Source organism: Nuphar pumila, chromosome 5 (assembly GCF_984573655.1).
Source record: "Nuphar pumila chromosome 5, dmNupPumi1.hap1.1, whole genome shotgun sequence".
Classification (NCBI taxonomy): Eukaryota; Viridiplantae; Streptophyta; class Magnoliopsida; order Nymphaeales; family Nymphaeaceae; genus Nuphar; species Nuphar pumila.
In genome coordinates, this window is record NC_143253.1 from 93,674,116 (window position 1) to 93,701,360 (window position 27,245).

Consider the following 27,245-nt stretch of genomic DNA (forward strand, 5'->3'; position numbering starts at 1 on the left):
TATGCCTCTAGGCTTGGGATCTCGATTTTCTTAAATCTTGATTTTGACTACCGTTTGCTCCTACATTTTACAGGTGGCATTAGGTAACTTTGACGTCTTACTTTTCAAATGCATTCATGAATCAAAATAATCATTTTCTTTTCTTGATCAAATAATCAAAGAAAAATGGACTTGCATAGTAAGTTCATTAGTGTAAAAATTCATGAACTCCATTGTTGATATTAACCAAAGGAAAATCCTGATTGAGATGGTGGTATTTGGGAGGAACTGATGCCCTACTGCATGCCTCACGCTGCTTAGGCATCCCACCCTTTCCCACCAAGGAACTTGCTATTTTGGTCATGAGGCGAAACACTCCAAACTCTAGGCATCAAACTCATAACATTCTTCAACTTGAATGACTTAAGCCAACCCACTGAACCAGATCTACGAAGCTCGTCCACCAAGAGTTTATCCAGTTTCTTCTTTTTAATTAGAGATAGCTGGGTCTAGTTATATAACCATATATCATTGGGATTCTATAATGCCGCCCAGGTGGGAGTAACCCACCTGGGACGATTACGAGGGGAGAGGGCGGTTACCCCCTCTCCCTCCCCCTCGAATGAAAAGTGGGGAGAAGAGGGAGGAAGGAAACGTCTCTCTCAAAAATGCAAGGGGGTAAGGAGTCATGGGTCCCCTCTCTCCCTCCTATCGATTTTGGCAAAGAAAGGAAGAGAGAGGGCACATACAGAAAGAAAGGGAGAGATCAAAAAAAGAGGGAAGAAGAGGAGAGAAGACGAAGCAGGGGCGGCAAGGAGCACCACCACCGGCCAGGAAAGTCGCCTCCTCCCCCGTTCTCTTAAGAAAAAAAAACGGTCGGCAATCATGCGGTTATAAGCGACTGCAGAGGCGCAGAGATAGGAAGGCGACCTTGTCACTGCCACTCAAAAGGATGGCAAGGCACAAAGGGGGGTTCCCTCTGTCCTCACAACTGGCAACCAGCAGGTTGCCGATGACGAAAAGGAAAAAAAAGAGAATGATAGGGGTAGGGGGTGAACCCTACAACCTATCGTTTGCAGTGTGGAAGCGCAAAGAGGTTTGTCCCTTCTACTCTCACCACCGGCAACTACGATGTCGGCAGCCTACGATTTAAAAAAAAAGGGGAACGCAAGGTGGACAGTCTCCGACAATCGGCGGTGCCACCATATTCCCGGTGGATGGCAGGTGAGGAGTGTTGCTGGAGGCAACTGCATAGCAGAGTAGAGGGGAAACATTGTCTCGAACTCGAGTGAAGGGCAGACTCAGTCTACACATAACGGCAGACCGAGTCGGCCATGTCGCTTAGTCTCAGTATGACCCAAGCCAAGCCAGGTCAGCAGTCGATCGGGATGACTCGGTTTGGGCATGCTCAGACCGAGTCAGGAAAAAAAATGTGTAGTGACGATGATAATGGACCGACTTGGTCTGGATAGACAGAGTCAGGCCTGTAAAATGACAGACTGAGTCAGGTCTGAGTTATTTCAACAGACCGAGTCGAGTATGTTTTCTTTGGCATACTGGATCGGTCTGGACATACCGATACCGAGTCCATAATTGTGGCAGACCGATACCGAGTCCATAATTGTGGCAGACCGACTCGGTCTGGACAAACAAAGTCAGGTCTATTTTTGGCGGACCCACATAGTCCAGACCGAGTCGAGTCTATTGTTGGCGGACCGACTCTGTCCAGATCAAGTCAAGCCAGCGTGTGGGATAGACCATCTCGGTCCAAACCGAGTCGGGTCTGACAAACTGACTCGGTCTAGACCGGGTCAACTATGTTTAGAAAAAAAAATGAATATATATATATATATATATACATGCGCGTAAGCGGATATGGACATGTGCACAGAGTGAGGTGAAAATCAAGATGGTGAAGACCTCGATTTTCCTAATACGAGTCGAATTTGGGTTTGGATTCAAATTTGATCCAAACTCATATCAAAACTCGTGTACATAAAGTGGATCCAAACTAATTAAATCCAGTTGAGTTTAGTCCAAATCTAAGTTCTTTCTATCGTTGACGCCCCACTTGTACCAACTTATTACGAAAAAGTTTGGACCGATCACACTGGATCCAAGATCCAGTCAAGTTTATAATTGAAAAACTTAAATGATCTGCTTTAGAATAAGAGTGGATCTTGATCCATAATTCAATAGAAAAATCCAATTAAACTAAATATGAACTATACTGAATACGAATTAGGTGTGATGTAAAGACAAAATGAATCTGGAAAAAAAAATTACATAAACCCAGGGATGGTCGAAGAGTAAAAATATCATTTTTGCCCTTGATATGCCCGATTAGTAAATAAGGCATAACATTTCACCCCGATATCAAATTCAAGTAATTTTTGGATCCTTGGATTCTTCTCTTCGATTAAGATCCATTAGTATGAGATATAATGACGAACTCTGAGAAAAATGAAGTCAAAGTTTGGCATTAAAGCCTAAAGGTATTTTCATAATTTTTCACAAAGACAAGACTTTAAATAATGATATGAAATTTTTTGTCTATTTTAGATCAGAACTTGCGAGAAGACTAAGGTTATTCCTTAGATTTAGAATTTAAGCATTCCAGGTAAGTGAACATTTGCAAATTTCTCCTTAATTAAATAAAATACATGTTGGTTAGTTTAAGCATTCTATAATATGATTCAATGTATTAAGTATGCTAGCTTTATTTTATTTTGAATAAAATAATTGTTTTGCATGCTTAGGAATCCATAACATTGCTATTCAGTATGATACTTAAATATGATAATATATGCTACATGTTTCTTAATTTATGACATGATTTAAATTATGAATGTATCCTATGTAGAGATAATCATGGCATTACTGTATATAAAATGTTGTTAAAGGTTGACGTATGACTTTGAGAAATTAGTGTAGAGTTTCAGAGTTTCGAAATAAGATCTATTCTCAGAATGTCATGCTTATGCCTTGAGCGGGGCATTATAAGTATCATGACTTAATGAGTTGACTCTGTGATGTGACGTTATCCTTAGATATATGACATGTGTTTATATCTTGAAAGTAGTTAGTGGACATACATTGATGATTGTATAAGGTAATAACATTAAGAAATGAAAGTTAAAAGAATAATTTGCATAAGGTAACAATACAAAACATGATAAAGAACTTTACTAGGTGAGGCATGGTTTAAGGCATTGTTTGGGGTGTGTACCTCATTCATACCTTGAGATTTGCTTAGAAATTCCTAGGTGACCCTTAAGAGTTAAAACATTACCATTGGATACATCTAGGATGTATCTTGAACCACAAAACCTTGGCGGTATGTATAGCTCCTTAACACCTTGAGAATAGGTATAACTCCTTGAGTACCTTGGAGGCAGGTATAGCCTCTTGAGCTCTTCGACTAGCTATCGATGAGCACTTTGTGGCTCCCAACTTGCAATCAGTGAACAACTGCAACATTTGTGAGTCCAAAGTTTGTGTCAATTTAAACTATATTGTTGTGAGTAGTTTATATGTTTGGCCAACACCGTAGACTCTAAGTTGTCTACACGGGTTGCTACGCCCAAGAAGGATATTTTAGAAATAGCCAATTAAAGTAGAATATGAATGTCTACTTGAGAATGATGATAGATATATAGTAAATGAGATAAAATTTATAAACATATGTGCTTAGTTAGCAAACTAAACTAATATTAAGAGCTTAGATCTCACTACATCTGTAACAGTTGTGTCTAATTTGTAAATAGAAACATATTGAGTTGTAGACTCACTCCTCTCTCTTTGTTACAATTATAGGTTCAGAGACTGTTGCTAGCCGAAGGAGTTGATCATGGACTTTTGATTCAGCTGCCACCAGACTTCTCAACATTCGAAGTATTATTCCGTTTATATTTTCTATTGATTATGCTTATGTTCTTGTGACACTTTTTGGATGATAACAATTATTGTCAATGGATGCATAAATCTTTAGTTATTATGAAAATTAATTTTTTTTTGAAATGGTTTTAAGGTTATTTTGATATTTTTTCTCTGAAAACTAACGTCCACGAACCCAGGCTTGAGAGACCCCGATTTGGGTCATTACAGATTCAAACTTGCAATATCCCAACACAAGGTGACATACACTAGCTGCTCCTGCCAGACAAGTAGAGCACTGTTGGTAGAGTTTATTTAGTTCCAACCACACTTACAAGTTTCAAACTCGTGACATCTCATCAACTTGATGACGTTAGCAAGATACTTCAGTTGACCCGTGTCTGTTCTCTTTGGACACTGCCTCTAATGGAAAGTTACGCAAGTATAACGTGTCTTGTGTCTTTTTTATCGTGTCTTTGTCAAATAATTATCTTGGGCTATCACTTTTTTTTTACATATACTAATGTTTTTTTTTTATTTTTGATCTTTCCCTGTCCTGACTGAGCAGAGAAGGCCGTAAGGGTATGTTTGATCACTTGTCTAGGGTTGGACGAAATGAACAAAAAGAATGGAAACAAATGTCCTTTGTTTGATGAGGGAAGAATGAAGAAGAAGAAACCTTAATCAATAAAAAAAACTTAATAAAAAAGAGGAAACCCTACTAAAAAAATCCTAATCAATAAAATCAAACAAAACCCCCTAATCTAAGAAACCCTCACGTATAAAAACCTAAAAATGCCTTAAAAAGAAATTTGATTTAAAAGAAGAAGAAGAAAAAAGAAAATGAGAAACCTCGCTGCCTCATCCCCAATAGCAGCGCGGCCTCGTATCGCCTTGCCGGCCTCTCGACGGCAGCCTCATCCCTGGCGTCGGTGACGCTGGCACCAGTGACCCCCTAAGGAGAGAGAAAAAGAGAGAGTACGGGGACCCTTACCCGCGATTTGTTTTTCGCGTCCTGTTCTTTTTTAACAGAGAAAGGGTGTTAAAAAAAGAACACGTTTGTTAAAGTCACCATAGGCCGCGTTCATTTCGTCCCATTTTGGGCGGGGGACAGTGATTCAAACATGCCCTACGGAGCGGATCCATCGGTCGTCCCTCCGTCAAAGAAAGAGAGGGGGGAGCCTCTCTCTCTGTGCGAGTGTCTGGTCTGGAGCAACAATGGCGGTGAGGGTGACGACGGCGAGGTTTCCGGCAGACCCGGAGGCGCAGGAGGCTGGAGGGGTGCCGTGGGGGATCACGGTGATGCCCTTTTCCCCTGTGGACGAGTTGGGCAACCGCCCTGCCACCGGCACCGACGGCCACCTCCTTCCCCGCTGCGATAACTGCTGGGCCTACTTCAATACCTTGTGCGAGCTCGAGCAGTGGGCATGGTCCTGCGCCCTCTGCGGCTCCCTCAACTCCCTCCCCTCCGACGCCATCGCCCGCTACTCCCAAGCCCTCTCCTCCCCTGAAATGTCCTCCTCCTTCATCGACCTCGAGCTCCCCGCCGGTAAACCAACCCCCTGCTTCCCCCTCTCGATCTCAGTAATCGTAATTTCCGATCTTCGATATTTTCTTTTCCCCTTAAATTCTCTTGATTTTTTCGTGTAGATGAGGGTTCGGGGGAAGCGGAGTTCCAGGGCCGGCCGGTTTACGTCGCGGCTGTCGATTTGTCGTGTAAGATCTGCATCCGCTTTGATGTTTATTCACTCCTATGATTTCATATAATTAGATTTTAGTTTTTGGATGGAAATTGGAAGTCGATGGGTGAGATTGGTGCAAGCTTGATCTTTTCTTTTTATTTGAGATGAATTTTTAGAATTGCTTGGCAATTGGGTTCTGGTTATCTGTAAGAGTTAGGGTTAGTGTTCCTGGTCGTAGTTTTGAATTCTGCCTGTACGATTGACGAATCTTACTGTCACAATAAAAAGTGTTAGTAATAATATCACAATACTTTTTGGGAAATTCAGATATTTTAATGTTTTTAAAGATCTCTGAGATTTTCCCAAGTGAAAACCACTTTTATTTATTGTTGTTCTCTTTAGAAAACCTTTGTCAATGTTGGTTAATGCAACTATGGGTATGGAGATTTTGCTGTTTTTCATAAGATTGTAGGATGTAGATAAACTTTTATTATCTAAGATTAGTATAGTAAATTGCAGATGATACATACTGCTTTCATATCTGTAATCCTATAAAGATAAGTGCGTGGAACTTTGAAAACTAGTTTCAGACATAGCTATGTGTATGTGCATGTGTGTGTGTATATTAGTGCATGCAGGAGTATGTAGATAAATAATAATAATAATAATGACATTTACAGGATGTCAAACTTGCTAGCTTAAGAAAATAGATACCAGTGATGGCTATATATGTTCACATAGGTATATTTGGCTATGTATTTATGTAGTTATTTGCTTATCTATTTATGTAGTAAAAAAGAGCAAGAGATGCTTGAATTTTCAAATATAAAAAAGGGGATGGTGTCGAAATAGTACTCTAATAAGTCAATCTTAAATAAATTATTGTTATTTTCTAAGGAAAATTCCATTTAGGGGCCAGCCTTTTGCCCCTAATTCCGAAAATGGGCCTCACTTTTTCTGAAATTCCAGATATGGGCTATACTTTTACTGAAAACAGTCACATAAGGACCTCAGCTCAACGTCTATCATCTTGAAAAACGTAATTCCTTTTTGGTTTCCTGTATTCTCCTTTGAAAATTAAAAAAATTTCATTCATTCTCATAAAAAAGAAAAGGTAAGCAGTTTGAACTCTTAATGATGAAGGTTACTATTGTAATTTCACATCATTTAACCTGAGTTAAAGGACAATAATAAATGTAGGCCATGTTTGGAAGTTTGCAGGAAAACAGAAGACCATATCAGGAAATTCAGAAACGTAAGGCCCATTTTTTGAATTAGGTGCAAAAGGTTGGGCCCCAAATGGATTTTTCTCTGTTTCCTATCTTAACATAAAAACACAATATAGGAGAGCCAAGTTAAATTTTCAGGTAGAATAGCCACAAGATGTCATATGCATGGAACTGGCATCTCTCACGTGAAGGCCAAATAATATTTTTGTGTTCATTTCTACTTTGTTCAATATCCCATTATGCACTTTCTGTGCTATGAGGATATCCATATACTCTGTATCCACAAAGGGATACTGCATTATATTTTAAGGTGTCATTTAGGGATGTAAACTGGTCTGATTTGGTTTGTATGTAGGCATTACAGAATCCAACTTAATTGGGTTCAGATTCTGATTCCGAGCCAGATGGAAAAAGGTCAGACCAAGTCCAGATCTGACCATTGGATTCAGACTCAGTTCAGTCTCGAACACAGAATTGTTAACTTATATATATATATATATATATATATATATATATATATATATATATATATAATGAAATAGAAGGTAGGCACACACAAAGCCACTAAGGGCAGAGCACACACAAATAAAAAATATTTATTTTATTAATCTCACAAAATGCACAAAAATGAATTGGATACACAATGTGGGAGATCCCCTTTTATATACAAGAGGGGGCTCAAAGACTAGCTGTTAGACTAGTCTAACAGCTAGGTTGACTAGCCATTAAACTAGTCCTAACGGCTAGTCAAAGCTGGTCAAACCCAACAGGAAAAAAAATACAAAGAAAATATTTTTCATATTTATAAAAAATAATGTATACATTATATACATAGGTATATACATATACCTATACACACTTAGGTGTGTGTATATATATGCAAAAGTGTTTTTCTGTTTTTATGACAAGGAACCCTTGCCGAAGCAAGGAAAACCCTGGGTGGGGCCCCACGACTACCCTACCTTACGTGGCCCACCTCTAAAAGCTATGACACACCTCTGCGCCAGCACGGTTTGATCCGGTTCCTTCATCTCAGCACCCTCACAACCACCCTGCTAGCCACACGGGTGTCCCCCAGGGTGGTATATATATACATACGAAAGTTAACACGCCCTCTCCCCCCGGTCAAACTTGTGGTGATATCATTGAAAGTTTGCCTAATAAAAATTGAAATCGTGATTATGGGAGTGCTTTGGTGAAAAATCCGCCAACTGAAACTCTGAAGCAACATATGGTAGAGATATGATTCCTAGATACTCTTCACGAACATAATAACCGGCCATTTCAATATGCTTGGTTTGCTCATAAAATGTATGTTTATTGGTTATGTAGATCACAATCTTGTTATTACAACATAGCTTGAAGGGTTGAGCTATCTGAACTCCCATGTCTTCAAGCAACTGCTTCGACCACATGATCTTCGAGGTAGTCGTCACCATAGCTTTATACTTAGTTTCTGTCAATTAAAGTGACACCTTTTGTTGCTTCTTGCATTTCCACGAAATTAATGAGACACCTACAAAAATACAAAATCCTGTGGTTGAGCGACAATCATTTGTATCCCCTTCCATGAACCCCCTAGCCGACTAGCTTCATCTTGCAATATTCAAAAACCTAGGGCGTGCTCAGCCAACCCATATCCATGAGCCCCTAGCTGACTAGCTTAGTTTGACTTTGTAGTTGTAATTCATGTGCATTTCATTAGAGAGGGTGTAATTGGGTCAAAATGGGTTTGGACTCATGCATTTGGAGTGGATCTGATCCAAGGTCCAACTCAAAGGGTTTAAATACCCCTATTGGCGCCATTTTGTAATTCATACTTGAGAATTGTAATTGAATCCTAAGAGCTATCCTTTTAGTTTTTTTTTTCCTCTCCTCCTCTACTACACTTCCTACTTCTTCATCTTCTTCTACATATCATATCTAAATTTCAGATCAGATCTCAAATTGAGTTGAGCTCAATTGTTGCTCCTCACTTAGATCGAGTGGTGAGTGCTCCTCTCTAGAGTTGAGCTACCTCCAATCTCCATCTCCTATCGTGTAACTGCGAATTCAACAAATCTGAAGCAATTCACGATGGAGCTCGGGCTTAAGGACGATCAGATGCATAATTTGAACTACCTGGAGTTGATCTAACACAATCCACACATTAGATCGTGATTTCAAGGTAGTTTGAGTGAAATTCAAGCTAAACCGAGTAGATCGATAGCAGCTGGCGACTCTCTTGGAGAATTCCGGCCAAAGAAAGCTAAAAACCGATAATTATTGTGTGCTTCAGCTCAGATCTACTGCCTAATACGTAGATCTACTTCAGATCTATAAATTTGAGACTTCTCTCCTGGTAAATCGAGTGGATTTGTGCTTGGATTGAGTGTGCTTGCACATTCTCCATCCTGTCCACACGTTCGGTGAGAATCTAGCTAGATCTGAACATTCTGGCCATCTGAGCCTAGATACAGCCAAACTCCTGCTAGATATGTGTACTTTGGAGTGTGCTAAGCTCGCCTGAGCATTGGTACAAGCTAGATGGGCTTGAGTAGCCTGGAATTGGTCTCTAAATCCAGTGACTCCCTTGCCATAATCTGTTCTACCGTGTTCTGTTATCCTGAAAACTTCAGCTGACAATATCTCAGCTTCTGGAACAAGTTTGCTGGCATTCTTGTGCTTCTTGGAAAGCTTGAGACGTCTATCAGTTAATAGTCCCATCGCCGCCGGTGAATTCTCTCATTTCTGGTGAGTTAGAGGTGTTTTCCAGTGAACTGTAGTGCTTTCTGTTCTGTTTCTGCAAACTGTATCTTGGAGACACTTTGCACACATAATTTGCAGCATCTGAGTGCGCTCTAGGCCTGGGTTGGGTCCACATTACCTTTGGCATGTTTGGAAGTGAATGGAAGAAGGTGCGCCGGTGGATCTATCTGTTTTGGATCTCAATTGAGCATTTTCCGGCTGACTGTCTGTACAGAGACAACATCCTGACAGAATACAATCCTGATTTTCTGACAACTTTGCGAGCTCGTATCTCCTGATCCATTAGAGTTTTGAGGGTGATTTTTAGTGTGGTTCTTGTATGCTATGTAGTGAGTTTTTGGACCAAATTGTGCCAACGGAAGAATTGAGATATTGCATTGTAAATCCGGGTACAAAAAAACGTGTATATTCTGTTATGTATTTTGCTTGTTAGTGTTCTAAGTGTTCAATCTTTTGTTTCTTTGGTCGTATGTGTTTGTATTCAAGCCAATTTTGGCTGAGATGATTCAGAGGGTCTGTAATACATCAGAGTAAGTGAATTTAGTGCTCCAAGGCCCTAGGAAGTTCAGAAATGGAAGGAAGATTTGATTGAAGAAAGCTGAACTTCAAGGCCTCCAAAACTTGTCTAAGGAAGAATTGGACTCTCAATGCTCTTCATTTGCTTCAAAGTTTCCTCCAAGGGCCATATCACTAGGTGCCTTGGATATTCTAGTGGATCTTCTATTTCTAGGTTCTTCTAAATCTTGATTTTGGGAATATTTTTCTAGGGCATGGAGGATGGTCAACATTACAACTGGTGCCCACAAGGGCTTCACTCATCTTGTAGGGGCGACTTGTGAATGTCACCAAGTTGACGGGATGCCACAAGTTCGAAACCCACGGGTGGCGTTTCTTGCCGAAAGGTAAAAGTTGGGTGTACTCCTCGGTGGGAAGGGGGGACCTCAAGGGTTTTACTAACCGGAGGCCAGCCAATGTGCAGTTAGTGATGGGGGGTTTCCCTTGATATAAACTTGAATATCACGGTGACATTCATCAGCATTTTCATGAATAGAGGGGAATCACTATCATACACGTCATCATGATTGTCAACAACATCATTATGTTTGTTTCCATTACTTGTATTATGCTCATGAACTAAGTAAAAATAAATGAATACTCATAATCTTCCTTGGACTCAAGTCTATCAAATCCATTTTTGTTTTCATAGAAGGTAACATTTCTTGAGACATCCAATTTATCATTTTTAATATCATAACATCTATGTCATTTTTTATTTTCAGCATAACCCAAGAAAGCAGATGGATTAGCTTTTGGGAAAAAATTATCATTATTGAAGAAGGCATTCTATTAATTAGATCGACCGCCGTAAGAGCAACTTCATCTCAAAAGTTTTTTGGAATATTTTTTTAAATAAGAGTTCTTGTGGTCTCAATGATATAACAATGTTTTCTTTCGGCTAATTCATTTTATTGGGGAGTCTTACGGCAAGATCTTTGATGAAAATTTTTATGTTGGTCTAGATAATTTTTAAAATCATTGGATAAAAAATCTCCTCCAGAATCGGATCGAAAGATTTTAATATTTGTTTTAAAATATTTTTGACAAGATTATGATTTTTTTTAAAATAACAAAATGCATCAGACTTGAGTTTAAGGAAATATATCTAAGTGTATCTACTATAATCATCAACAAATATCACATAATAAGAAACACCACTTTTAGATATCACGGGAGCGAAACCCCATACATCCAAATATACCAATTCAAACAGTTCTTTAGAGACAAAATTACTTGATCCAAAAGGTACTATCTTTATTTTTTCAAGGATGCAATCTTTGCATAAAAAGTCTTTTATTACAATTCTTTTCAAGAAAAGGAAACAAATACAATTTTGACATACTTGGATGTCTTAATCTCCTATGCCAAGTTTCTACATCTTTCTTGTCAACATAGTTACAAAATGATTTGTTTGGCAAACACAAGGAGTTTACAAAATAAAGATCTCCTGCCCTATGTCCTCGCGCAATCAACTTCTTTGATTGGAGATCCTGCACCCAACAATCACTAAGTGAGAAGATGATCTTGCATCCATGTTCAGATATTTGTGAAATCAAAAACAAGTTCAAATTTAGTTTAGGTACTACTCTAACATTTGGTACATGAAAGTTTTAGTTATTTTTAAAAAAACCATTTAAAATTTCCAAGCTTTTAATTTTAAGGGATGTTACATCGGTGGTGAAAACATAAAAATCATTTGAATTTGAATGATATTCTGATATGATCGCTTCATTTTGGGTCATATGGAAGGAAACTCCCGAATCAATAATCCGTGAAGACTTACCGGGATCGGAGTAAGTGGACACCACGACACAGGATAGTGAAGAGGTTTGACTCTTGAGAAGTGGTTGTAGAGCCTCTACCAATTGAGAAAGTGACATCGATCTAATAGACTTAGAGCCTTTATTATCACTTTTCTCATGAATGGGTCCTACAGAAGCCACATCTCTTTTTTCTTTCTTTCGTCTCTTCTTCTCTTCAGACAAAAAGGTTTGATGTGTCTTGGTTCGTTACAAAAATGACAAATAATCTTCTTATTTTCATGGTCATTGGAAGATCTACCAAAATGTAGTGGTTGGTAGGCACGAGTGTTAGAACTTAGCCTAGACATAGCCAATACGAGTCCTTATTCTTGGAAGTACTCTTTTTTAGCCCATTTTCCTCTATAGTCAATTCTTCCAATGTTTCATTCAACAATAGAAGGAATGCTCCCTCTACGAAGGAGAGCAAACTTGGTGGCCTCTAAGGCCATTGATAAAAATGCTCTGCATTGATTTGCTTTTCATGGAGCTCAATGTCCAATAAACAATGTCATTTGAGCTCAAGCAATGCTTGTAATGAAATGGTGGTCTTCAACAAATGCACAAATAACTCACAAACAAGTGTCTATTGGAGACACTACAAGCATGACCCTTGAAAGGGTATAAAGGGAAGAACACTTGAAAAATAAATAATACTTTATTCATGAACAAAATGCTTAAGAAGCATGGTTATATACATTGAAGGGGTTCACCCCTATATATACAAAACAATGGGAGAGAGAGGAGAGCTGATTTTGAGCTCTCCAAAAAGAGACGTTGGATTCCAACGTCTCTTAATATAGCTGTTGGACTACAGTCCAACAACATTTATTATTATAGCTGTTGGACTATAGTCCAACAGCATTTATTATAGCTGTTGGACTACAGTCCAACAGCTACTTGCACAGTCAAATTCCAACAGGAACTTGACTGGATCAAAATATCTAGTTTCTATTGAACTAGATGCTAAAAAAGAAAATAAAAAAATAGAAAAAGAAAATAATAAAAGAAAATATAATAATATTAAATAATATATATATATATATATATTGCAGTTTACATTTTAACACTCCCCTTCAAACTTACGGTACAATGAGCGAAAGTTTGTCTAAGAGGAAGTGAAATCTGGGAGCAGCGAGAGGCTTGGTGAAGAAGTCTGCTAATTGATATTCTGATGTAACATATGGCAGATTAATGGTTCCATGTAAGTATTCCTCTCTGACATAGTGACAGTCCATCTCAATGTGTTTAGTGCGCTCATGGAATGTCCGGTTGATTGCAATGTAGATCGCACTTTTGTTGTCACAACACATCTTTGAAGCTTGCGTTGCTTTAGCTCCCATATCTGCTAGCAATCGTCTGAGCCAAACAACCTCCATAGTGGTGGTTGCCATGGCTCTGTATTCAGCTTCGGTGGAGGAAAGAGAGACTTTCTGCTGCTTCTTGCACCTCCACGAAATTAAGGTTTCACCTAGGAACACACAAAAACCAGTAGTTGAGTGTCTATTATTGGGATCACCTCCCCAGTCAGCATCAGTATATGCAATTAAATTTAATGAAGATGAAGCAGACAAGAAGAGTCCTCGTGAAAGAGAGGATTTTAAGTATCTAATAATACGCAAAATCGCTCCCATGTGCACGGAGGTGGGAGCATGCTGAAACTGACTAACTGTATGAACCACATGAGTTATATCTGGCCTAGTAATGGAAAGATAAGAAAGAGCTCCAACAAGTTGTCTATAAGGAGTAGGATCATCAAGAAGTTCTCCATCATCAATTTTCATTTTAACATTGACAACTTCTAGAGTGTCTACTTTCTTATCATTTGTAATTCCAGACCTGAAAACGATATCAAGAGCAAATTTAGATTGAGATATCAAATACCCCCGAGGGGAATAAGCAACTTCAATGCCTAAAAAATATCTTAATAAACCTAAGTCAGTCATTTCAAAGTGAGTTTTAAGAAGAGATTTGATATTTGCAACTCCCTGTTTGTCGCCTCCGGTGATGATCATATCGTCCACATAGAGAAGAAGAATAATGATGCCTGCATCAGATTTCTTAACAAACAAAGCAGTGTCAGTTAAACAAGGTTGAAAACCAATTTCAAGCATAACATGACTAAATCGGTCATACCAGGCTTTTGGAGCCTGTTTAAGACCATAAAGAGCTTTTTCTAGACAAAGAGCTTTACCCTTAGGGATACTAATACCAGGTGGGGCTTTAATGTATACTTCTTCAACGAGATTCCCATTCAGGAAAGCATTTTTGACATCTAATTGAAAGATAGGCCATGTTCTAATGGAGGCCAAGGCTATTAAAGTTCTAACAGTGGTCATACGGGCCACAGGAGCAAATGTTTCTTCATAATCGATGCCATACTCTTGGGCATATCCTTTTGCTACTAAACGGGCCTTATATCTTTCCAGGGTCCCATCACTTTTGGTTTTGACTTTGTATACCCACCTACAACCTATAGGTTTCTTACCCGGAGGAATATCTTGTATCGTCCAAGTATTGGCCTTTTCTAGTGCATCCAATTCTATTTTCATGGTTTCTATCCATTCTATATGATTTTTTGCTTGAGAATAGGATGATGGTTCAACATATGATTGTATTAATGTAATGGCGGCCCTATACGTGGGTGAAAAAGATTCATAAGACACAAATTTTTTTGGAGGTTTAGAGATTCTAGACGTTCTTCTAGGTGGGACTTCAGAGTATTTTTGTAATGCACATGGAAGATTTTGCTCTCTACGTCTTGAATATTGTAGACTAACATCCCTATGGATTTGCTCTTAATTATCATCATTTTCAACAACAATAGGACTTTGATCATTGTCAAGGTCATATCCAACATCACATTCATTGGATTTTGAAGTTAGATCAATTAAAAACGAGTATTCAGTGACATCCTTGGATTTTTCAAATTCAAAGAAGCTTTCTTTTTCCAAAAAAGATACATTTCTTGACACATATAATTTGTCATTTTGAAAATCGAAACACCTGTAGCCTTTTTGATTATCAGCATATCCTAAAAAGGCACATGGGATTGCACGAGGAGAGAGTTTATCATTTCTGTTGGTGAAAACAAAACATTTGCATCCAAAGACTCTTAATCTAGAATAATATGGAGTTAAATTAACAAGCTTTTCTATTGGAGTTGTATTCTTTAATGAGGAAGATGACATCCTATTAATGAGGTAGGTGGCAGTTAGGACCGCTTCAGCCCAAAAACTTTTTGGAACTTGATTTGCAATTAGCAATGTCCTAGTAGTTTCCATAATGTGCCGATGTTTGCGTTCGGCTAGGCCATTCTGTTGTGGAGTGTGTGGACATGATCTTTGATGTGTAATACCATGTAAATTGAGATAGTCTTTGAATTCGTTGGACATAAATTCTCCCCCTGAATCAGTGCGAAAAACAGAAATATCATTTTGAAACTTATTTTTAACCATTTTATGAAATATTTGGAAGTTAGCAAAGACATCAGATTTATGTTTAAGAAAATAAATCCAAGTATGTCTAGAAAAGTCATCAACAAAAATGACATAATATGTATAACCACCTTTGGAAATAACTGGTGCGGGGCCCCAAACATCCGAATGTATTAACTCAAGTGGTCGTGAGGAAACAAAAGTTCTACTAAGAAATGGTAACCTTTTCATTTTGCCAAGAATGCAGTCTTTACAAGAAAAATTTTCAGAATTACAAAATTTTTCCAAACTTGTAAAATATTGAATTTTAGACATATGAGGATGGCCAAGCCTTTTGTGCCATAAATCCAATTCTAATTTCTGAATATTGTAACAAAATGCATTCTTGGGTAATTCCAAAAAGTCCATGTAATAAAGTCCTCCTTCTCTATGGCCTTCCCCAATCAGCTTCCCTGACTGGCGATCCTGTACCCAACAACCATGAGAAGAGAAGGAGATATTACATCCATAATCAGATATTTGCGAGACAGATAAGAGATTCAAATTAAGTTTAGGGATATATCTAACTTCTGGGATAAAAAATCTTTTGTATTTTTGAAGATTTTCAAAACATCCTATTCCTTTTACTTCGAGAGATGTGCCATCGGCTGTAAAAACCTTTGACACACTTGAGTCATTTTTAAGACATTCGGATAGACTATTAACATTTGGGGTCATATGAAAAGAAGCACCAGAATCTAAAAGCCAAGGAAAGTTACCTGGACCGGAGAAAGATGCAACTGCCGCTCCAGTTGAGGCTTCGGTTGAGGAGGATACCCCTTTGAGAAGAGGTTGAAGGATTTCCATCAGTTGAGCCATAGACACAGGTGCATCTTGATCTTTTGACTCAGATTCAACAGATGCAACTCTTTTTTCTTCTCTTCTTTTTAACTTTGGACATTGAGGCCTATAGTGCCCCGGTTCATGACAATGATGACAAATAACTTTTCTTTTATCAAAGTCGCCGTTTTGCCTTCCAAAATGAGGCGGCTTGTAAGTACGAGTATGATTCCCCGGTCTAGATACAACTAAAACGGAGTCATCATCAACTTTTGGAGTACTTTTTCTAAGTCTATTTTCCTCCATAGTGAGCTCTTCTATAGTATCAACAATAAAAGGAATTTTTCCACGATGTAAAAGGGCCGATTTGGTGGATTCAAACTCCGGCCTTAGACCATTCACAAATTGATAGAAATGTTCCATATCGAGTTGCTTTTGGCGAAGCTTGATGTCTTCGGCACAATGCCATTTGGGCTCAAGAAGAGCCAACTCTTCCCAAAGTTCGGACAACTCATTATAATATTCTCGAATAGTTTTATCTTTTTGAGTCATTGTCCGAACTTTATCTTGTAAATTGCATACATGTGCAATATCTTTAAGGGAATACATGTTTTTGAGGTATTCCCAAGCCTTATCGGCATGCTCAAACTTAGCTAGACTAGAGCATTTTTTAATGTCTATGCTATTGATGAGCCATGACATAATTTTTGCATGCCCTATCCTCCATTCTTTCCATTTCTTTTCATAAGTGGCTAACGCCTTACTCTTCTCTTCTTCCGTTAGAGGAACCTCTTTATCACCCTCTTTCTTGGTAAGAGATAGTTTAGGTTCCAAATCTGAACCATCCACTATACCCCATAAACCTTTTCCCCAAATGTGGTGCTTCATAATCGAAGCCCACATTACATAGTTAGTATCATTTAGCTTCATAGGAATGATGGTGATCTTATCATTGTCATCCATCTTTTACAAGGATAAGAGAGGAATAAATAGGAGGAGAGAGAGAGAAAAATAAAAAGAAAAGAAAAAGAGTAGACAAAGGAATAAGAGAGGATACAAAACCAAATTTTTTTGTAGCACAAGTTCGCCTTTCTTCAAACAAATCTTCTTGAGCCAAGAACAAGGTGACGAAACACCTTTTGTAAATGTGGCACGGAAATCGAGGCGGAAGCACTTCAAGATCTAAGGATTTCGTAGCTTTGATACCATGTAATGAAATGGTGGTCTTCAACAAATGCACAAATAACTCACAAACAAGTGTCTATTGGAGACACTACAAGCATGACCCTTGAAAGGGTATAAAGGGAAGAACACTTGAAAAATAAATAATACTTTATTCATGAACAAAATGCTTAAGAAGCATGGTTATATACATTGAAGGGGTTCACCCCTATATATACAAAACAATGGGAGAGAGAGGAGAGCTGATTTTGAGCTCTCCAAAAAGAGACGTTGGATTCCAACGTCTCTTAATATAGCTGTTGGACTACAGTCCAACAACATTTATTATTATAGCTGTTGGACTATAGTCCAACAACATTTATTATAGCTGTTGGACTACAGTCCAACAGCTACTTGCACAGTCAAGTTCCTTTGGAACTTGACTGGATCAAAATATCTAGTTTCTATTGAACTAGATGCTAAAAAAGAAAATAAAAAAATAGAAAAAGAAAATAATAAAAGAAAATATAATAATATTAAATAATATATATATATATATATATATATATATATTGCAGTTTACATTTTAACAATGCTAACTCATTTCAAAGGAGAGATTGAGCATTATAATACTCATGGATGCTCATGTCTCCTTGGATTATAATCCTCCCTTTGTCTTGTAAATTGTACACATGTGCAATGTCTTGAATCTACTTTCATAAATCATTAAATGTATTCTAATTTCGTCAAGCTTGCACACTTCTTTATGTCTACACTACTTATGAGCTGTCACAGGTATTCGGTCAGCAAGGTGCCGCACCCGCATCGATGCGACGCTACTCAGGTGCGGCACCCGATGTGGTCAAACCGACACTAGGTGCAGTCAACACACCCAAGGTCATAACAGTCCAAATCTGGACTCTAAAAAAAATTTAAAAAAAATCATGATGAAATGGGGGCTGGGTGGGGGATTTGGGCAAAAAAATTTACTCCCGATGCCTCCCCTTTTGCTCTGAGTCGTCTCCAACCCAGCCCATCTCCTCCGGCAACTACAGGTATGTCTCTCTTAATCTCTCCTTCAACCTCTCTCTCCCCCCATCTCTCTCGCTCTTCTCGGCTAAACACCCGCCCCGCCTCTCTTTCTCTATCCCCAATCTCCTCTTCTTCCTAAGGCATGCCAGAAGGGGATGGTTGAGGCCACTCTCCCATCGCCCTCTTTTCTTCCTCTCTGTTGGAGGCAGGGAGGGCACGACTCAGCCACCTGCGACGGTGGTGGCCGGTCTTCTCATCCGCCTCTCGACCATGCCACCAGTGGCAGGCAGGGCCTCGAGCCCTGCTCTTTCGGCTGGCCACGGGTTCTGGTCTTCTCGAACCCGAGCCTTGCTCCACCCCTCTCTCCTTTCCTCTGCTCTTTCGGCTGGCGCCGCTGGCCCTCTCCCTTTCCTCTTGTTGTTGGACCGAGCCAGCTCGGTCTTGTCCCGGTTTGGGACCGGGCACGACTCAGCCTGACTGCCGAGCCATCACCCCATCTCCTTGTTGTGCTCGAGCGGCAGCAGCTTCTGCTGTGCTCGAGTCGGGCCGAGAGGGAGACAAAGATGGGGAAGACAGATCGGGAAGACGACAACAATAGCTTCTTGTATGTATGGCCCTGCTTTTCCCAAGTATATGGCCTTCATGGCACCATAAATTTGAAGACTACCACTAAGTCCTGGAAATGTAAATGTAGCCAAATTGTAGGATAAGTTTGCATAGATTCTTCTAGTTGAGAAAGCTTAATAGCTAAGATTCTTTTGCTATTAAATTTCAAGTTTGTCATTTGCAATAAAGAGGGGCATGTAGGACGAATGCAACAATAAAGGGTATAGCAGGAGGTTTTGTATTGATTTTGTTATAGAAGATTTCATTGTATGGCAATCATTTGTAAATTGGATAGCATTTGGATTGTTCAATAAAAATGTTTTGTTTAATGACTAATGATATGTTTAAGCTAATGTGATACACTGACAGTGTTGTAAGCAGAACAGGCTATGACAATTTTGAGAGAGAGAGAGAGCCCTTGGAGTTCTACAATTAAGTAGGATTAGATGTTTCATTTTACCTAGAACTTACAAATTCTAGGGTGATTTTATCCTTCTCTTATGCAGTCAAGAAATTATACACATACATAATTTCTGCCATTCACTGAGCACATATCCAAGTATCCAACCAATCATTTGAGAGTGGTCGCTGTGGGTCCCAACAAAACATGGATCCACAACTAACATCTCATAACGTGATTGGCCAGATGCATGCTCGAGTTGAGGCCGTAGCTTCAAGCATTTGTACCCTTTTCCTCCTGAATTGTGGTGTTAGTTTTTATGATGAAGAATAGAACCGTAGATTGTGAATTTGATTTATTGCATGCATGATGAATTGATGATATTATGATAATTGCTTTTTATTTTATTAGTGTTACTATTAACTGTTAAAAATTATATATATATATATATATACACACACACCCTCCCACACCCAAAGTTTTTTTAAAGTGCCGCATCACCACACCCGCACCTGCACCTGCACCTATGTGACATAGCTTATGAGCTTAGACATAATTTTTAAGTGGCCTATCTTCCACTCCCATTTTTTCTCATATTTGGTGATAGCTTTGTTCTTCTCATCCCTTCGCAATGCCATCTCCTTTCCTTTGTCGGTCTTTGTGAGGATTAGTTTAGGGCCTTAGGCTTCTTATCGGGCTCGTCAACCAATCCCCACATGCCTTTTTCCCAAATGTGATGCTTTACAATAGATGCCCACATCACATAATTTGAGTCATCAAACTTGATAGGGATGGCGGCAATAGATTCCTTGTCTTCCATTATGAGAGTAACACAGTGTAGAGAGTGAGAGAATATGTGGAAGGAAGAGGAAAGTAGGAAAAGCACACCATGACCACAAGCTCATGAACACACGATCACCATGAGCTTACGATCACACAACCACTTCAATCACCAATATCCCAAGAATCAAGTGTTGAAAGATCTAATACCATGTAATAAAATAGAAGGTAGGTACACACAAAGCCACTAAGGGCATAAACACACGCCACTAAGGGCAAGAGAGAGCACACAAATAAAAATTATTTATTTTATTAATCTCAGAAAATGCACAAAATGCATTGGATACACAATGGGAGAGATCCCCTTTTATATTCAAGAGGGAGCTCAAAGACTAGCTGTTAGACTAGTCCTAATGGCTAGTGAAAGCTGGTCAAAACCAGCATAAAATACAAAAAAATAAATAAAAATAAAATACAAAAAAAAATAAAAATAAAATACAAAGAAAATATTTTTCATATTTACAAGAAAAATAATATATGTATTATATATGTAGTATATATACACACACACACACACACAAGTTAACAAGAACTGCATACTGATTATGAATCCAATTATCAATTGAACCCTATTTCTTGACCAAATCCAACTAATCAGATTTGGACTTGGTCAGATATCGAACCTAAATCCAACCTGTTGACATCCCTAATCTTCATGCACGTGGTATGAATTTTCCCACTTATAAGTGTTCAAGGTTTATGCTGTCTAACAGACATCAGTGCAATATGCTAATTCTGTCATGAGCTCCTAATTCTTTTTACAAGGTCAAGATGTCTTGAAGATCTAGGCTAGTATAGACTGATGATCTGGTTGAACATTTCAAATTTCTTTGCAGCTTCGGAAGAATTCTTGGAGCTTGTTAAAAGTTCACTATTAGCAGCTCTTGAAGGTAAACTTGGTTGCAAAAGGCTAGTCTTCTGCTTGAATTATAATTTCATGAGTTCTCATACTGGCTTTGTTTTTCTTTTGTTTCTGTTTTTATGTGTAATGCTGATAGCTTTGGGGCCTGGATCATTGTTCGGCCTTGTTACATTCAGCCATAAAATAGGTTTATATGATGTTCAAGGACCTATACCAGTTGTGAAGAACATTTTCATTCACCCAGATGCGGATGGAGACATATCTGTTCTGCTTGAAGATGCAATGCCATTATTATCTTTCCTGGCTCCTGTATGCTTCTATCCATTTGTGGTGATTTTATATTTGACCTTATGGCACACAATGCCTTTCCATTGCAATCTGGAAGTTCCACCAATTAGAGCAATTTTGTTAGAGAAACCAGCAACTTTGGTGACCAAAAGCGTGTCTTTGATTTTTCATTGGCTGGCTGTTGTTTTATGATGGGGTGTCAGGTGGAAACTTGTAAAGATCGTATTGCAGCAGCCCTTGAAACACTGAAACCCACAACTTCGTGGGAACGAACTACAGCTGCAGGGCAAGGAGTAGATGGTGTGTTGCTGGGTGGGCGGGGTTTTGGAGTAGCAATGGAAGCCCTTTGTATTTATCTTGGATCTGAATACGGGAATACATTTGCTTTGGGTATGATGATCTTCATCATTATGTGTTACTTTTTCTTGGTGAATGTGCACAGTGCATGTTGTGGATTTTAGTGAAGTATTAACATGTTATCAATATAAGAAGGTGGATTTTGTGTCTGAATGGATGTAGCTAGGGTCTTTGCATTTTTGTCTGGTCCACCTGATTATGGTGCTGGTCAGTTGGATACAAGACGGTATGGTGAGCAATATGCTAGTAAAGGAGAGGATGCTGACCGTGCATTGCTTCCAGAGCAGACTCCATACTATAGGGATCTGGTAAGATTTGTTATTGTCATTGACTGTGTGTTAATACATATGAAAACTCACTAGCATTTTGTAGGCTGCTGTGGCTGTGCAAGCAGGTGTTTGTGTGGACATATTTGCTGTTACAAATGAATATACAGACTTGGCATCCCTAAAGTTCCTTAGCATTGAAAGTGGAGGCTCTTTGTTTCTTTACTCAAATACTGATGATTCAACATTACCTCAGGACATGTATGTCTCATGAAGTGTTTTGTCTGATACCATGATCTTGCTATTTTTGGACAAGTTTGACACCGAAGTTGCTTTTATTGTGTGATATTGATTATGTGTTCAATGTCTTGGATACTATTGAATGGTTTTCAGCCAATCAATACATGAGGAAGTTCTTCTGGCATGTTGAGTTTGGAAATGTATAGGTCTATTTGGGATTTGTCCCATTCTTACAGAAACCAACACGAGAGAGAGAGAGAGAGAGAGAGAGAGAGAGAGAGAGAGAGAGAGAGAGAGAGAGAGAGAGAGAGAGAGAGAGAGAGAGAGAGAGAGAGAGAGTAACCATGGAACAAAGGAAAGTGATTTTGTGGTAATAGCAGTAGGGTCATGCCCCTGACATGATAAATCTGTATGACTTTTCCTTTTTATTCTCTTGTTTTTTGTTAGATGTTCCATTTTGAGGTTAGTTTTTTATTTTATATTGGACATCTTATTTGATCAACTTGCAGTCTTCGGTACTTTAAATCAGCTTCATTATATGACTTCCAATGCTGTGTTTTTTCTGTGCAATACTGTACTCTTATGTATAATTTTTAGGTGCATTGCTTTATTTCTTTGAAGGGAAATTTTCAAAATGATACCTAACATTTTGGCATAATTAAAAAATAGCCTGACATTTGGAGGTTTTCAAAAAGGCACCATACTTTTGTTTATGTACAAAAACAAAGATTTCTAAAATTAACTGCAATTACTACTAACCAATCTTGTGTTAATACAAAGGTATTATACTTTTACCCTCCAAGTTGGTGTATATGCCGACCTTGGTTAGGAAGGCATGCAAATTAATCCTGTTTTGATTTGATATCTCCTCCCTCAATTTTTATTATTTGGTTTATCCTACATATCTTGATCTTTAGATCATTGCCATCCCCATGTCACAACAAATTGATTCAACCTGTATAAAAAAAAATCAAATTTTAGAGAAGAGGGAAAAAGTCCTTGATAAATTTTTAAAGGTTATATTTGGGATTTTGCTATAGTTTAATGTTAAAAATGTTGGACTTTTTTGGTTAACCATAACAAGCTATGTCGCTGTGAAAATATCTCAAGAGAGATATAGTGCTAAATACGCACAACCACCACAAAGGGAGAGGTGCACAAAGGCACAAGAACACTTAGAACAATGTACACAAAGGTACTAAAAGAGAACCCAAATGCAAAAATATAAAGAATTTTATTGAACAAGTTGGAGGACAATGCTCCCCACATTGAATGAAAATACAATAGGGGTTCAACCCCTTTTATAGAGGAGAGGAAGCCTTAGAGGGCTCCCACTAGTCGTTGGAGCCCCTCCAACGGTTAGAAATCTAACCGTTGGAGGGGTCCAACGACTAGTGTTGGACCCCCCTCCAAGGTTGACTAAGTCAACTTTAATAAAAAAGAAAAAGAAAAGAGAAAAAAGAAAAAAGGAAAAGAAAAAATAAGAAATAAATTACAAACATATTTACAAGTGTAAATATGCGTAAAATAGAACAAAAGACAGAAATACCCCTGGGGTTACATGAAGTGAAAAAATATATATTATATATTATATATATATATAACAATAGATACATATACATATATGTATGATACATATATGTATATGTATCTTTCGTCACATACATATAAAAATATATTTACATAGGAGATACAATTTAACAGTCACCTGGGTATGGGTATGGGTGTGGGTACAAAGAGTATGACATGACAATTTCAAAAAATGAGGGTACGGGGACACAAGTATATATTTATATAGTCACTAGAGTATGAGAACTAGAAATATCGGCCTTTTTAACACTTATTTTGCAAATCCAACCATTTGGATGTGCTTGGCATGGTGAATTTGCTAGGAATCAGCCATTGGATGGAGTATTTTTGATAAAAAAAATGTGATTTTTGAATGCTTGAATATTTATGAAGATTATGAGTCATTGATTTTAAAGCCTTACAAAATTTTTTTTATACATCAAAATCGGATGATTCAAGAACGGGTTCTTATAAAACCAATCATGTAGATCACATTGGTACCGTTAGATTCAAGAGAAAAGAATAAAAAACCATGAAAATCGTGGTTCACACATTAGTTTTCATATTTCCAGTTCTCATATTCTTAGTGACTATATATATATGTTAAAATATTGTGTCTCTTTTATATATATATATATATAGAAAGATACATATACATATATATAATATATAATATATAATATATAATATATAATATATAATATATAATATATAATATATATATATATATACACATATATAAATATACATCTCAAACCCGATAAGGGTATTTATGTAAATTCACATGTTTTACACATATTCTCATTTGAGAATATGTTGTATTTGTTTTTTTATTTACTTTTTGTATTTCTCCTTTTTTTATTTTTTATCCTTTTCTTCTAATTTAATGAGATGTCACATGGGGGGGCCTCCAACACATAGGTTGGAGCACCCTCCAAGGGTTACTTTTCTAACCGTTGAAGAGGCTCCAACATATGTATTGGAGCCCCCCCATTGCTCCATTGTAGTATAAATAGGGGTGACCCCCTTGAGCTTTTCTCATGCTTTTGTAAAGCCCCTTTTGGGATTTCATATACAACAACAACAACAACTACGCCTTCATCCCAAAATAATTGGGGTCGGCGATATGAACCAAAAAAGAAAATCATTATGGGTCTTCCATATGAATCCTTCTCCTCCAATCATTTCTATCCAATGCCATGTCCTTGGTGAGGTTCAAAGCATTCATATCCTTTCCTATCACCTCCATCCATGTCTTCCTAGGCCTACCCCAACCTCTTTTAACTAATATATTTTCCCATTTCTCCATCCTTCTAACTGGAGCATCATTAGGCCTTCGCCGAATATGTCCAAATCACCGTAAACGATTCTCTCTCATCTTATTTTCAATGGGTGCAACGCCTACCTTCTTACGTATCTCCTCGTTTCGAATCTTATCTTTTATTGTATTTCCACACATCCATCTCAGCATACGCATCTCAGCTACACTCATTTTTTGAATATGATGTCTCTTGGCAGCCCAACATTCTGTACCATATAGTAAAGCAGGACTAATAGTCGTCCTATAAAACTTTCCCTTCAACCGCAATGGCATTCTACGATCGCACAACACTCCAGTTGCACTTTTCCATTTCATCCACCCAACCTTTATCCTATGATTTACATCTCCATCAATTTCTCCATACTTTTGAATGATAGATCCCAAATATTTGAAACAATCATCCACCGGTATTTCTTGCTCACCAAGCTTCACTACACTCTCATCATTACTTCGTTGCTTACTAAACCGACATTCCATGTATTCTGTCTTACTCTTACTCAACTTAAAACCTCTTGCTTCCAATGTCTGTCTCCATAATTCTAACTTAGCATTAACCCTAGCTCTAGACTCATCAATCAAAACAATATCATCAGCAAACAACATACACCACGACACATTTTCTTGAATTGATCTCGTAAGCTCATCCATCACTATAGCAAATAGGAAAGGGCTTAAAGCAGATCCTTGATGTAACCCAACCGTTATAGGAAAATTGGTTGTCACCCCTCCACAAGTGCAGACATTGGTTACTACTCCTTCATACATATCTTTAATTATTTTAATGTACTTGAGAGAAACACCTTTCTTCATCATTGTCCACCAGAGAACGTCCCTAGGTACTCTATCGTATGCCTTCTCTAAATCAATAAAAACCATATGCAAATCTTTATTCCTCTCTCTATTTCTCTCGATAAGTTGTCTAAGAAGATGTATAGCTTCCATAGTTGATCTTACAGGCATAAAACCAAATTGATTCTCCGATATCATGACAACCTTCCTCAACCTAGACTCAATCACCCTCTCCCAAAGTTTCATAGTATGACTCATGATTTTTAGACCACGATAGTTTGTGCAATCTTGTATATCACCCTTATTTTTATATAGAGGCACCAAAGTACTCTTCCTCCACTCATTAGGCATTTTATTTGTCCGCCAAATCTTGTTAAAAAGATTTGTCAACCATTTTAAACCTTTCTCTCCCAAGCATTTCCAAGCCTCGATAGGAATACCATCTGGGCCAACTGCCCTTCTTGATTTCATTTTCTTCAAAGCCTCTGCAATTTCTTTCTTTTGAATCTTGCGCATGAAGTCACGATTCATCTCATGAAAAGGAATAGAGAAGTCTCCAAGATCCTGAGCATGACTTTCATTAAATAGCTTATCAAAATAATTTTTCCATCTCTCCTTAATCTCCTCATCTTTGACTAAAACCCTTTGTGTTTCATCTTTGATACATCTAACCATACCCAGATCCCTCGATTTCCTATCTCTCATCTTTGCAAGCCTATAAATATTCTTCTCGCCTTCTTTGGTATCCAACTTGTCATAAACCTCCTTATATACCTTATCCCTCTCGTTCCGAACTACTTTTTTAGCTTCCTTCTTTGCTATCATATACTTCTCTAAATTCTCCGTATCACGACTCTTACTTAGATTTCTATAACACTCTCTTTTAACCTTAATAGCTAATTTGACATCCTCGTTCCACCACGATGTATCCTTACCTAGCGGTGCACCGCCTTTAGACTCACCCAATACCTCCTTAGCCAACTTTCTCATGCCACCCGCTATCTTATTCCACATTGATTCTGAATCCTCCTCGAGACACCAATCAGCTTCCTTAACTACTTGCTCTACAAACATTCCTTGTTTAGCTCCTTTCAGTGCCCACCACTTAATTCTAGGATCTATCCTATGTCTATCCCTTTTGCGGCATTGTCTAATTCTAAGATCTAAAATTAAGACTCTATGTTGTGTAGCTACACTTTCTCCCGGTATAACCTTACAATCGATGCAACAACCCCTATCTCTCTTTCTAAGTAGGAAAAAATCTATCAGACTCGTATTAACCCCACTTTTAAATGTTACTAAGTGAGACTCTCTCTTCCTAAACCAAGTGTTTGCTAAGATCATATCATAGGACAAACCAAAATCTAAAATCCTTTCTCCACTTTCG

The 27,245-nt window shown here is 38.2% G+C and overlaps 1 protein-coding gene across 2 annotated transcripts in view; it reads left to right on the top strand.

Annotated features, from left to right (window-relative positions):
• Positions 1-5,008: 5,008 nt before the first annotated feature.
• The window catches only part of LOC149837834 (protein transport protein SEC23 D-like), a 98,297-nt gene continuing 76,060 nt past the window's right edge, over positions 5,009-27,245 (top strand). For both annotated transcript variants that reach the window (XM_090006215.1, XM_090006216.1), the window contains exons 1-7: positions 5,009-5,404; positions 5,506-5,571; positions 21,003-21,056; positions 21,165-21,337; positions 21,520-21,706; positions 21,836-21,981; positions 22,046-22,200. In XM_090006215.1, coding sequence (XP_089862341.1) covers positions 5,074-5,404; positions 5,506-5,571; positions 21,003-21,056; positions 21,165-21,337; positions 21,520-21,706; positions 21,836-21,981; positions 22,046-22,200 — 1,112 coding nt within the window. In that variant the 5' untranslated portion in view covers positions 5,009-5,073. The remainder of the gene's footprint in view (positions 5,405-5,505; positions 5,572-21,002; positions 21,057-21,164; positions 21,338-21,519; positions 21,707-21,835; positions 21,982-22,045; positions 22,201-27,245) is intronic.